Here is a 12,884-nt window from a genome sequence, read left to right as displayed (position 1 = left end):
TTGCCCACGGTCATATAGTCTACTATGTGCCAGAAGTAGGTTTTGAACATAGGTCTTGAATGACTCAAGTCCAGCCCTCTCCTACACAAAACTAGCACTATGTAGGTTCAGAGGAATTCACTGAGGTGTTAAATATTACTTAATTAGGTACTGTATAACAAAAATCAAAGGATAATTATTTGCTGTAATTATTGTGCTTTGTTCAAGGATAGTGTGATTCATTGAAAGTATACAGTGATTCATAGGGTGTGACTTGTATCCAGTCCTATTATTTTTGTAATGCTGAATTAGGCAAAATTTAAATGAAGCACACTTCTTCCTGTTTAATCCTGTACTTTTTATATCTACTTCATGCTTCTTTTTGAGCCCAAGTATCGTTCTTTCCAGTAGACTCTTAATGAAGTATGACTCCTGTTTTATGTGTAACATCAGGATGTTACTATATCAAATTCAATTCTGCAAGAAAATGAAAAGGCATTTATTGGAGCTGAAGTAAATTTGTGTGTTGAGAAAAGGCATACAGCATTAAAGGTGGCTGTTTAATGTTGATCCCCACCCTCCTTGTCATTTAAGTGTCTTAGAATGTTTTAACAAGAGTCACGTGTCCAATGGAGCATTTAAGTTTCCCCTCAGGAATGAGCTTTCTGAATTTTGTTTCCTGAATTGTTAGATTATATTTCACAATTGAATTCCTTGCAGTATAACTGGCTGTTGAGAATTGCCCTCTAATTTTCCTCCTCAAAATCTCATGGAGATGTTACTATTTCTTCTGTTGATCAGCTCATGTGAATTGTATGTATGTGCTATGATCTTGCTAATGTTGTGTTTAAAACTTACATGATAAACATACTCACGTTTGGGTAACAACATTGACAACTGAAGTTTGAAATGGTCATACTCAATGCCTTTGCATCCTCCTTAGGTGCTATTATCAATCAACAAGTATTTTGCCTACTTTTTAACAAGTGTGCTGCTAGGGACTGGGGATACAGGTGCAAAGAAAGAAACAATCCCTACTCAAAAGGAGCTGAATTCCCACTTAGAAAAGTTGGAGGGAAGTGGGGGGGGGGGGGGGGAGGGTGTGGAGCAGGAGTTGAGCTAAGGTACGGTATTTATTTAAAATAGTGTAAAGTGGCATCTTAGTACAGTTTACTTTTTCTCATTCCAGAGGTGTCACAAACATAAGATCCATGATGCTCCCAGTGAAGCCCAACCAGAATAAAATGTAATTGGGAAAGAATTCACAAAATAAATAAAAATATGACATTTTGAAAGTAAGCCAGGTTCTGATTAGTGGGCCCCCCCACCCCCTTTCTGAGTTTGATGCCATTACCTTACACCTTCCCCCCCTTTCCCATTTCCAACACACTAAAGGTGGCAATACTAAAACTAATCTCTGTTCCATTCTTTTATCTCTTACTTTGGTCCTCCATGTAGCATAGAAAAGTTTAGGAAATATTTGTCCATATTTATTCATCAGCAAGTATGTTTTTCAAAATGTGTTGCCAAAAGTTCCATCCTTGGTCCAATTTTTCTTTCATTCTCTACATGAATGAAATATGTTAAATGCATTCTGTGAGTCAGACATGGTGCTAGTCACTGAGTATAAGTAAAAGCCCAATTTCCATTCCTTTTTAGGAGGGGGGCAGGGTGAGCTAAGGTAGTAACATATATGAAAGTTTTCTTAAAAAGTGTAAAGCGGCATGTTAGAATTAAATAATCTCCCTTGACAATTTCATTTACTCCCAGTGTCTGAACAATGGCTTACTATGTGCCAGGCACTTTGCTCAGTGCTGAAAAAAGAATGAAACAAATCCCATGGCATTAACATTAATTGGGGAAAAAATATGTACATATAAAACATAAAAAGAATAAATAGAGTCTTGTTAGGGCAAGAGGGCACCAGTGGGAGGGTCAGGAAAGGTTGCTGCTAGGTGGTGTTTCAGTTACTTGAATAAGAGGGGTTCTGAGTCAGGTGAGAAAGGAATGCACTTCAGGTATGGGGGACAGGTAATGCAAGACAGAGAAGTTGGAGTACCATATGTGAGAAATAGAATGCCAGTTTGGTTGGACTCTAAAATGCAGGAAGGGAAGTAATGCGGATAGACTGGAGGTGATTGTGAAGGGCTTTAAAAACCAAAGAAAAATATCGTTTTTGCCAAAGGCAACCGATACTAGAGTTTGAGTAAGATGGCTGATGTGGTACAGGCAGTGTTTAAGTGCTTACTGTGGCCCTGCACCGTGCTAAGGCAAAAAGAAAAAAAAACAGTCCCAGCTCAAAAAGAACTCATAATCTAAGGGAAAGAGACAACATACAAACAACTGTACAAATAAGATGTGTGTGTATATACATGTACTTACACATGTACACTTACATATATATGAAGTAAATTGGAGATAAACAGGAGGTGCTAATAATTTTAAAGGAGAATAGGAAAATCTTCCTGTAGAAGATGAGATTTTAACTGGCACTTGGAAAAAGTCAAGAAGGGCAAATGATAAAGAGGAGGGAGAATGTTCCAGGCATGGAAACAAGAAATGTCTGGCGTCAGGAGGTCTTGTTTAAGGAATGCTATGGAGCCCAGTATCACTGGATCACAAAGTATTATAGGGGGCAGGGGGAATGAGGCATAATAATATTGGAATTGTAGGAAGAGGCCATATTATAGAGGAATCTTTGCCAGAATTTTATGTTTGATCCTAGAGTTGATTGTAATCACTGGAGTTTATTGAATAGGGGGTGACACGGGCAGACCTAGGCTTTAGGAAGATCAGTTGAGAGCCAAATGGAGATTAAACTGGAGTGGAGAAATTTGAGGCAGGAAGACCAAGGTGGAGGCTATTGCTATCACTTCCATAGATGAGGTGATGAGTGCCTGTACTGGGAATGGTGGCAGTGACAGAAGAGAGAATGGTGTGTATAAGATACTGACAACATAATCAAGATGATTTGATTGCATGTGAGGAGTAAGAAAATGGGGTTGAGGTTGACACCTCAATCCTGGGTGACTGGGAGTTTTGTGGATCATGGAGGAATGGGTTTAGATAAATTAGCAACATCTCCTTAGGAGTTAACTTTAGGATGGAGACTTCAAGACATTATGCAGCATGTGTAGCTAGAAAGAGGGCATGGGGGTGGGTGGGAAAAAGTACCCAGGCCCAGACAGATAACTGTTGAAAGAAGATGGATAAAAGGGAAATTTCCTTTTTTTCAAGTAAGCCCCAGGTAGTGGACTGGTGGTAGCAGCATGGCAGAATAGGCCACAGGCCCAATCAGAGAGCAGCAATAGTCCCCAAGCAGGTGACAATAATCCACCTCTCTATGAAGAATCATGTAATTTGGACTCCACATTAGTCATTGCATTGCTACCAAATTGTTTTCACGTTATCTTCATGGTTGCTGGATGGTTATTGTGTATATTTTCCTGGTTTTGCTTTCTCCACTCAGTATCAGTCTATGCAAGTCTTCACATGTATCTCTAAATTCCTATGAATCATTTCTTATGATTCAGTAGTACGCTGTTATATTCCTGTGACACACTGATTGTTTGGCCATTCTCCATTTGATAGGCCTCTACTGGTTTCCAGGTTTTTTGCTACTACAAAAAGTTACTGCTATGAATATTCTCATGGGCTTTTGTTTTTGCTGCTGACCTCCTTGGGTTATATCCCCAGTGTTATGATCTGTGTATGAATCAAAGGACATGAATAGTTTAGTAACTTGAGTAATTACAAAAGAGTTTTAGGGGCCATCTCCAGTCATCCTGATCTTTATCAGGCCACTGGACCCAGATGACTGGAGGAAAAAGTGAGGCTGGTGACTTTGCACAGCCTTCCCTTACTTAAATCCAATTTACTTGCAAGTCATGGCATCATTTTCCTGATGTCATGTTCCTTTTCAGGAATGAAGGACAAACCACAACCACAACAAAGAGTTTTCAAGAAGAGTAATTTACAGTTCTACCATCTGTACATTATTGTGCCTGGTTTCTCACTGCCTTTACAAAGCTGATATTTGTCTTTGCAAACTTGATGAGTATGAGGTGAAGCCTCAGCCTTTTTATTTGCATTTCTTTTATTAGACTTGGAATATTTTTTCCTTAAGTGGTTAGTTTGTAATTATTTTGAAAACTTATTTTGTACGTTGTGTTCTCCTAGCCTCATTTGATTATAAAATCTCACGCTAATTATAGATTTGAAAGGTGCCTCCTGCCAGTCTCTCATTTTCTCTTGGTGACCTCATCAGCTTCCATAGGTTTAATTATGACCTCAATTCAGATGACTCCTAAATCTACACATCCAACCCTAGTTTCCTGAACTCCAATCTTGCATTGCTAACTGCCTATCAAATCTATATTTCTTTTAATTTACTTTGTGTAGTCCAGGGGTGGCGAACCTGTGGCCTTAGGGCCACAAAATAAAAGGGTTTTTTCTATAAAATTTGGATTCGATCAAAAGACTACACTTAAGGATTTTGAAGGTCGCATGTGGCCTTAAGGCTGTAGGTTCCCCACCCCTGTTGTAGTCATTGAATATGTTTTCTTGACTGCTTACATCACTTTGCATCAAATCTTGTAAATCTTTTCCATGGTTTTCTGTATTCATTACATTCATCATTTCTTACAAGCACAGTATAATATTCTGTTCCATTCATATATCACATTTTGTTTAGCCAATCTCCAGTCAGTGGAAATCTGTTTTGTTTCTCATTCTTTGCTAACACAAAAAGGGCTGCTGATAATATTTTGGTGTGTAGGGGGATGTTCTTATCCTATAACCTCACTGGGTATACAAGCCTAGTAGAGGAGTCTCTTGGTCAAAGTCTATGGACATTTTAATCACTTTATTTGCATAATTTATCTTCTTTTGCCTTGGTAACCAGTTGTTACCAAGTCCTATGATTTCTCATTCAACCTTTCTCAAATTCATTCTCACTTCTACCAGTCTAGTATAGGTCCCCATTTTAGCAGACCTTAGCCTCTTTAATCCCTCCTTACCCTGGCAGGTCATCCTGATGAGTATCAGGCCACTGGACCTAGATGGCTCAGGAGAAGAAAGTGAGGTTGGTGACCTTGCACAGCCCTCCCTCACTCAAAGCAAAGTCAGCTGCAAGTCATGCCCTCATCTTGATGTCATGGTCCTCATCTTGATGTCATGGTCCTCATCTTGATGTCATGGTCCTCATCAAGAAGGAAGGACAAACACAACATTTTAACTAGATGCCCTATAGGTATTTCAAACTCAATTTACCCAAGCCAGAATTTATGTTCTAGAAAAATCTACACTTGTAGCCTTCCTGGATGGATGCCTTCATCTTGGTTTGAAACTTTGGAGTCATCCTGCACTCTTTCTTCTTCAGCCCATTGATCTAAGAGTTTCCAGCTCTTAGGAATTTTATGATTAAATCTCCAAAATCTCTCTTAAATCTGCCCTATCTCTTGACTCACATGACCACTCTCCCAGTTCAAGCATTTGTCACCTCTTACAGTGGCCTTAGCATTGGACCCTCCTTTGTCTGATTTCTTCCCTCCATTTTTTAAATCAATCTTCCAAACAGCTTTTCTAAGACATGAGTCTGACCAAGTCCTTGGCTGAATGACGTCACCGCTGGAGTCCAGTTAGAGGCTGGCTGATGGGACCATGAGAGCTTGGGTGGGCGCGAACATCTGGGGTGGATTCTCTGAACGTGACTCTCTGCCCCTTCTCTGGGCTAGGTCCGCTCCGCTTTGCCCGCAGAGCCCAGCCCCTTCCCCGATGTGGGCACGCCATGCGGGGCGGTCCGTGCCGTGTCTCCCGTGTCACACCATCCCGGACCTCCCCAGTAACCTCGAGGAGCTGCGGACTGCCTCCGGGATCAGATGCGCTCTCCATCATTCCCTCCTAGGCCACCCCGACTGTGTGCACCCCTCTGCACCTAACATGGCTGGACCGTAACCCCAAGTACCGCGGCCGCTCCTCATTCCGGCCAGCCCCGCCCCCTCCCTCTGCCCGTCATGGATTCTGTTCTCTGGGGAGTCTGATCCAGAGGCAGAGATTGGGGAGAACGTTTCTAAGGTGACCGGGAGAGAGTCGCACTTCGCCGGAAGTGCTCCGAAAAGACCTCAGGCCAAGCGGCTTCTTGAAGCAGCAGTGCGCATGCTCCCCTTCCTCTCCTTCACGACTTCGGCTCCCCCTAGCGAGGACGTGTCAGCGCACCCGCAGGCGGTTGCCTGGGAGACGTTCGTTTCCCCTTTCTCCAGAGGGGGAGCAGGGGCTTCCGGGAGGTGGGGCGGGACTTCCGGCCGGTGAATGACTGGCAGAGCAGAGCGGCTGCGGCGGCCTCGGGGAAGCGGGGGAGCTGGGCGCACCTAGCCGAGAAGCAGCGGAGCCAGGCCCGGCCGGGAAGGCAGCAGGCCGCGCTGGCGGCGGCAGCGGTAGCCACGATGATGGAGATCCAGATGGACGAGGGCGGCGGGGTGGTGGTGTACCAGGACGACTACTGCTCGGGCTCGGTGATGTCGGAGCGGGTGTCGGGCCTGGCGGGCTCCATCTACCGCGAGTTCGAGCGGCTCATCAGCTGCTACGACGAGGAGGTGGTGAAGGAGCTGATGCCGCTGGTGGTGAACGTGCTGGAGAACCTGGACTCGGTGCTCAGCGAGAACCAGGAGCACGAGGTGGAGCTCGAGCTGCTGCGCGAGGACAACGAGCAGCTGCTCACCCAGTACGAGCGGGAGAAGGCGCTGCGCAAGCAGGCCGAGGAGGTAGGCAGCGAGCCGCGGGCGAGCCCGGGGCCGAGCGGAGCGGGAGGGGCCTGCTCCCCCTCCTTCCCTCCACCCTATTTCATTTCCAGGAACTCGGCTCACCCCCGCCTCCTCCCCCCCGAGCCCCCAAACTCGGCCTCAGGGAGCTTCTGCAGCCTTTCCCTTCTCCCCTGCGGCCACACCCACGGAGGGAAAGGGAGAGGCATCCCTTCTTTGGGTGTCCCTGGCCGAAAGCTCCCTGTGAGAAGCCCGAGGTCACCCTGCTGTCCCCAGCACTTAGCCCAGCCCCACGAGGAATGCCCAAGGTCACACACGTCTTGGTGGCAGCTGCCGGTTGGGCCGCGATCCCTAAATAGAGCCCCCATCCTTGAAGGCCCGGCGTCTTTTCTCAGCCGTCAATCCTGACTTCACATCGGGTTTTGTTTGTTGAGACTGTGTTGCCCAAGCCTGATTACTTCCCTAGACCAGCCTCTACCCGCTGCAGTCAGCCTAAACAGACCCTCTTTGCAGTAGGAAGCCGTCGTTGGGAAGGGCTTTTTCCCTTGTGCCCTCCTGTCCAAGACTTTTATGGTTTTGGGCAGAAGAATCAGTTAAATTGCTTCTAACACGTAATGAGAGCCAAAAGCTCCAAAGCTTCTGTCTCATCTGTTAGGTAAAACTGCTCTTGGTTTCTGTGTGATTGAGGTTACTGCTGAGTTCATCATGCCTTGTTGGTAACTCTTTTGCCCTTTAAGTCACTACATTGGTCAGATTGGGTGCATTTATAGAAAATCCTGGAAAATTCCTGTGTGGTTTTGGAGGGGGCAGAAATAGGATTTTTCTGATCAGGAAATATTTTTGCTCTATAACCTGGAAAACTGCATGTGAACCAATTTAAACAGACATCTAGGCATTTGGAAGAAAGCGATGTATTATTAGAATGCCACTACTCTTGCCCTGCATAGATACATAGTGTATATATATATATACACATAACCCAGCTTGTATGTACATAAATACATAGGTGTTACAGACAAAAGTAAGGTTCTTTATCAAAATAGGAAGCTTCTAAACTCCTTTATGATAAATTTTGTTATCCATGTTCTTATTTGTCCACATGGTGATCCTGATTTAAAGCAGAAATAAGAGAAAGAACTTACAAATTTTTTAAACCATAGCTAGGATGTATTCTTAGTGAGATTCAAGGAATGTTTTGACACACTAAAACCATAAAACAACCCTCTGAATGAACTTAATGTTTACCATAGTGATAGTGATAGGTTTTTTCATCCTTCTGTCAAGCAAGTGTTCTTTAGTTGATGGTGATATCCACCATATTTCTCTAAAATTGATACTAATACTCAGACCTAATGACAATATCTGATAAAGCATCAAACTCATTCTTTACAGGTAGAATACTAAAGATTATACATACATCATAAAATGTTAGAACTGAAAGGGACCTCAGATCGTTTGATCCATTGCCTTCATTTTACAGAGGGGGAATGGAAGACCTGAAAAGTTTATATAACCCACCCAAGGTTGTCACTAGATAGTGGCTAAGCCAGAACTAGAACCATAGCCTTCTGACTCCAGATCCAGGCTGCTTCTCTTATATCACACTACCTCTAGTCAAAATAAGAGTTGTCTTTGAACACAACAAACTTCTGGTCCTGTGTTAGAGTAACTCACTGTTGTACCAAAATCTTATGTTTGTTTCTCTTACCTCCATGATTTTTAAATCTGGTACCCTCAGTATTTCACCCCCACCCCATCTTAGAGAAGAGAAGAAATTATTCCTTTAAGATAAAATTCAAGAAATTTCCTGACTTAAGAGGAGAATAAGTAATCTTACTATGCTATGTTATATAGCATACTATGCTCAGTACTTTATATTTTATCTCATTTGATCCTCACAATAATTCTGTGAAGTAAGAGCTAATATCTTCATTTTATAATTGAGAAAACTGAGGCAGATATAGGTTAAGTCATTTGCCCAGGGTCACACAGATCACAAGTATATGAGGCTGGATTTGAATTTAGGTCTTCCTGACTCCAGGCCCAGTGCTTAATTACCATGGACCTACCTCATGAATTAACATTTTATTGTCAAACTTTCCAATAAATAGACTGGGCAATCTTCCACAATATATGTAATTTTGGGGGGAGTAAGGGGTGGAGTCAAGAACTTAAAAACTCTTTTCTCTAAATCTTTAACTCTTTTACAACCTAAGGAGGGTTGGGACCCTAAAAGGTCAAGTGACTTGCCTGAGGTTGAAGAGCCACTTAATAGAACATCTTGGCTTGGAGTCAGAGAGATCTGAGTTCAAATGTAGCCTCAGACACACAGTTAAGTAAGTGTCATTTAGTCTCTTTCCTTCTCTATTTCTTCATTTGTAAAAAAAAAAAAAAAAGGAGGATAATAATAGCACCTAGTCCCCAAGGGTAGTTGTGGCCATATTTATAAAAAATTTTACAAACCTTAAAGTAATATATGGGGGGTGTGCGCGCATGCGCACATATGTGTATGTATGTGTGTGTGTGTGTATATATATGCATGTGTATATATATATGCATATATATATGCGTGTGTGTGTACTGAAAAATGATGATGATGTGTCAGAGTGCAGATTTATAAATCAGAGCCCAGCCTTGAAACCACTATACCTAGTTACTTTTCTTGCAAGTTACATGCAAACAAACTCAATTCTTTGTTCTTATGATCATTCCCAGATTGTTGTACATGTGTAAATGTGGTCTCTGGGAAAATTCTAGTAGGGACCGACTATCTTCTTGGCTAAAGATTATCAACCAGCTTCTTGTGGAGAAAGATTTGAAGGGGGAATTTTATTGCTACCTCTTCCAACTCATAGAATCTCTAAACCAGTGCTGTAGGTACCTTCCCCCAGCTACAGTACTCAAGAAGGCTTAGTCAGAGGTGGGTAACTTGAGCTGCCTGGGTGTTCCTGAGCTGGGAAGATCTTTCAGTTTTTCAGAGCTAAGCCTTGGACAATACAAGCAAATAGCGCTATTTTCTACCTTCCACCTTTAGTAAGTATAGCCAAAGGAATTCGGAGATCTGCCATCTAAGGGACAGGTCAGTAGGAAATATGTGGCATTTAGGTGGAATCGTTTGTATTGTTTGTTTTTATTCCTCTAAACTGAGAAATGATAACTGAACAAAGGCTTACAAGTTTAAATTGACTTTGTATGAGCTTTGAAAGACATTCAGTGCTTCTATGGTAAAAACAATAATTTCACAACTTTTTGAGCACATCCTTAAATTAAGCATTTTAAAATTGGCTGTTTTGGGATGAAAACATTGGGATGAAGGGACTAGAGTTTTTGCCATTTGTCTCTTCAAATTAGCACACTGTAGTTTTGCCACAATCATCAAGGGTACAGAAAAGTGAATTTCTTTAGAAAACTAAAACAGAAAAGGCCCTAAATCATTAGCGCATAGACAAGACCTTTTTTTTCTGAAAATATAGCCTTTTTTTATTAAGGTAGTCACATGAATTCTTGTACTCACTCATTCAAGTATTTTACTACTCTTATACTAAGGAAGCTTGCCTATCATATGGAATCCTTCCTGGTTAAATTTCAGTTCACTGAGTAGTTGATGATTAGAGTCTCCATATGAACGATTCAATTTATACACACTAAAAAAATGATACAAACAATGATAACATTTTCATAGAGCCTATACCGCCCTTTCAAAGCTTAGATTATACATATTGCAGATTATTTGAACATTTTTTCGTGCAGCAGCCACTATTATCAGTGTATATAATATTGATATACATAATCTGCTCCATCTCTAACAAGAGGCGAAGACCTAAGATGTCTGAAACCTGTATATTTTAGAATCAGTCATTTGAAACCTGCTTTGGTCATTGTATTTTTTCAGAATTATGTTTTCATTCATACAGCATACATACATACATGCATAGATATATACATATTAATTTTGCTGTTAAAAGTTGTATTGGTTGTATCCTTTGAAAAACCTAAACTCTGTGTGTGTTTGTGTGTGTGTGTGTGTGGTATACACACATACATATGCACTTTGATTGTCATTCTAGAATATGGTTCTTTCTTTGCCCTACATCAGGTCATAAAAGTCCTCTCATGTTTCTCTGAATTCTGTGTAGTCATTTCTTGTAGTTCAATATTATTCATTATATTCATATAACAGTTTGTTTAACCATTCCACCATTGATAGACCCCTACTTTGATTATTGTTTTTTGCTATTACAAAAATTATTACTGTGAATATTTGGGTATTTATGAGACCTTTCTTTCAACTATTGACTTTCTTTGGGGTAGATGCTTAGGTGTGGAATCTTTGGGTCAACCTGAGAATTTTGGTGATTTTTCTTACATAATTCTACAGTTCCTGTATCATTGATTTCTGTCTTTTATCATCTTCGCCAGTTTCCTAGGTATGAAATGAAATCTCAAGAGTTGTTTTGATTTGCATTTCTCTTATTAGTATTTTTTTTCCAATAAGGTTATCAGACAAGATTACTCTTGAGTCCAGAAAGGTTTAAAAGTGTTATTGGCCATTGCTACTGTTACTAAGTTGAGAGAAGTCCTTAGGTCCCTATCCATTAGAAATTAGAATGGAAGTAGCAAACTGTTGAATATTGTGTAACTTCTAATCAACAAATACATATTTCTTGAGTCAAGTGATACGAACATGGGCCCCTCATGGACACTGGGGGAATATAAAGATGAACAAGACATGCTCCACTTTCTCAAGCAGCTTATAGTCTGATAGAGAAGATTTTACGAACAATTATTTCTACTGAAGCATCTCTGATTTAATTGAGGCAGGTACTTTCACAATCAAAGATTATACCCACTTCTCTATTAGACCATCTTTTTGTGTAAAGGAAAAGATATACCATCTAGTGGCCAACCTTCTGGGGATGAACATGACATTTTAATACCTAAATAATAGTTGAAGACCTACATTAGCAGTTGTGTCACAAGATGAGACTTCATTAATTACACCAAAACTTACTTTTAGGATGCAGATCACTTTAGTTTTTTGGCCATTATACTTGAGCTAAACAAACCTCTGAAAATTCTAAGCCTTCTCCCACATTTTCTTTTACTTTCAGAGGTAGACTACCTTGTTCTACTTCAGTCTTATTCAGTGATGTCTTCCCTTACTGAATGGAAGATATAGAATCCCTTATTATCCTATTTCTAGCAACAAGCAGCTTTCTTTTTCTTCCTGACTGTGCTTCCCTAAAGATGAGATTCCATCTGTGCTCCTGTGGGTGGGCTCATAAAGCTTGCTTTTCTATGTGTCTATTTACATCAGCCTGGCTTTCTATTTTAAGAACATGAATTCTATAGGGCCAAGACCATATTTCTTACATTTCTTTCTATATAGACCATACTATAGTATCATTCAGTTAAGGAATACTGAGATAGGCCAATATAGATTGTTTAGTTTATTTCATTTATTTTGAGAATAATTTTTCATGAAAATCAATGTAAGTTCTGTTTCTTGGCGCATTTCAACCTGAATCTATACTGGGAAAAAAACCAATCTATTCAAGTTAATCGTTTTCTACTTCTGACTTCTACTCAAATATATATGTGATTTTATTACTGTGGATACTCCTTTTACTGGTTTAAACTTACAGATTTGTTGTTGTTGTCTGTCCTTCATTCTCAAAGAGGACCACGACATTAGGGAGGTGATGCCATGACATGCAAGTGAGTTGAATTTAAGTGAGGCAGGGCTGTGCAAAGTTACCAGCCTCACTTTCTCCTCCAGAACCATCGGGGTCCAGTGGCAAGATATAGATCAGGGTGACTGGAGATGGCCCTGGATGCACTGGGAGACCTTGGCCTTTTTAAGGAAGGTCTTTAACAGGTCTCAGTTTGACTGAAGCAGGCGAATTCAGTGATTAAGGCTAAGTAAGAAATGCAGAGAATGACCTTTTTCACCTAGTCAAAAAAAACAAACCCTACTGATTTAAACTTATCCTCAGTGCTTATCTATGTCCTCCCATAAATCCTCATCAAGGGAGTCTTTGCTCTAGATCTCTTGAAATCCCATAAATATCAATGGGACAAACCACTGATAGTTTCAGTGTATGACTCTGTTAGTTCAGTGATGCTATCCTTTGCACTGCTTCTCCT

At 41.1% G+C, this 12,884-nt stretch overlaps 1 protein-coding gene across 20 annotated transcripts in view; it reads left to right on the top strand.

The window, feature by feature from the left end:
* Nucleotides 1–6,271: 6,271 nt before the first annotated feature.
* MAPK8IP3 (mitogen-activated protein kinase 8 interacting protein 3) overlaps nt 6,272–12,884 on the top strand; it is an 83,611-nt gene continuing 76,998 nt past the window's right edge. For 11 of the 20 annotated variants that reach the window (XM_072599710.1, XM_072599646.1, XM_072599766.1 and 8 more), the window contains exon 1: nt 6,272–6,740. In XM_072599710.1, coding sequence (XP_072455811.1) covers nt 6,423–6,740 — 318 coding nt within the window. In that variant the 5' untranslated portion in view covers nt 6,272–6,422. The remainder of the gene's footprint in view (nt 6,741–12,884) is intronic. The other 9 variants (XM_072599777.1, XM_072599728.1, XM_072599669.1 and 6 more) reach the window with 1 other exon arrangement.

This window comes from Notamacropus eugenii, chromosome 1 (assembly GCF_028372415.1).
Source record: "Notamacropus eugenii isolate mMacEug1 chromosome 1, mMacEug1.pri_v2, whole genome shotgun sequence".
In the NCBI taxonomy this organism is placed as follows: Eukaryota; Metazoa; Chordata; class Mammalia; order Diprotodontia; family Macropodidae; genus Notamacropus; species Notamacropus eugenii.
Note: the sequence above shows the minus strand (reverse complement) of the source record. Positions and strands in the feature narration are given on the sequence as shown.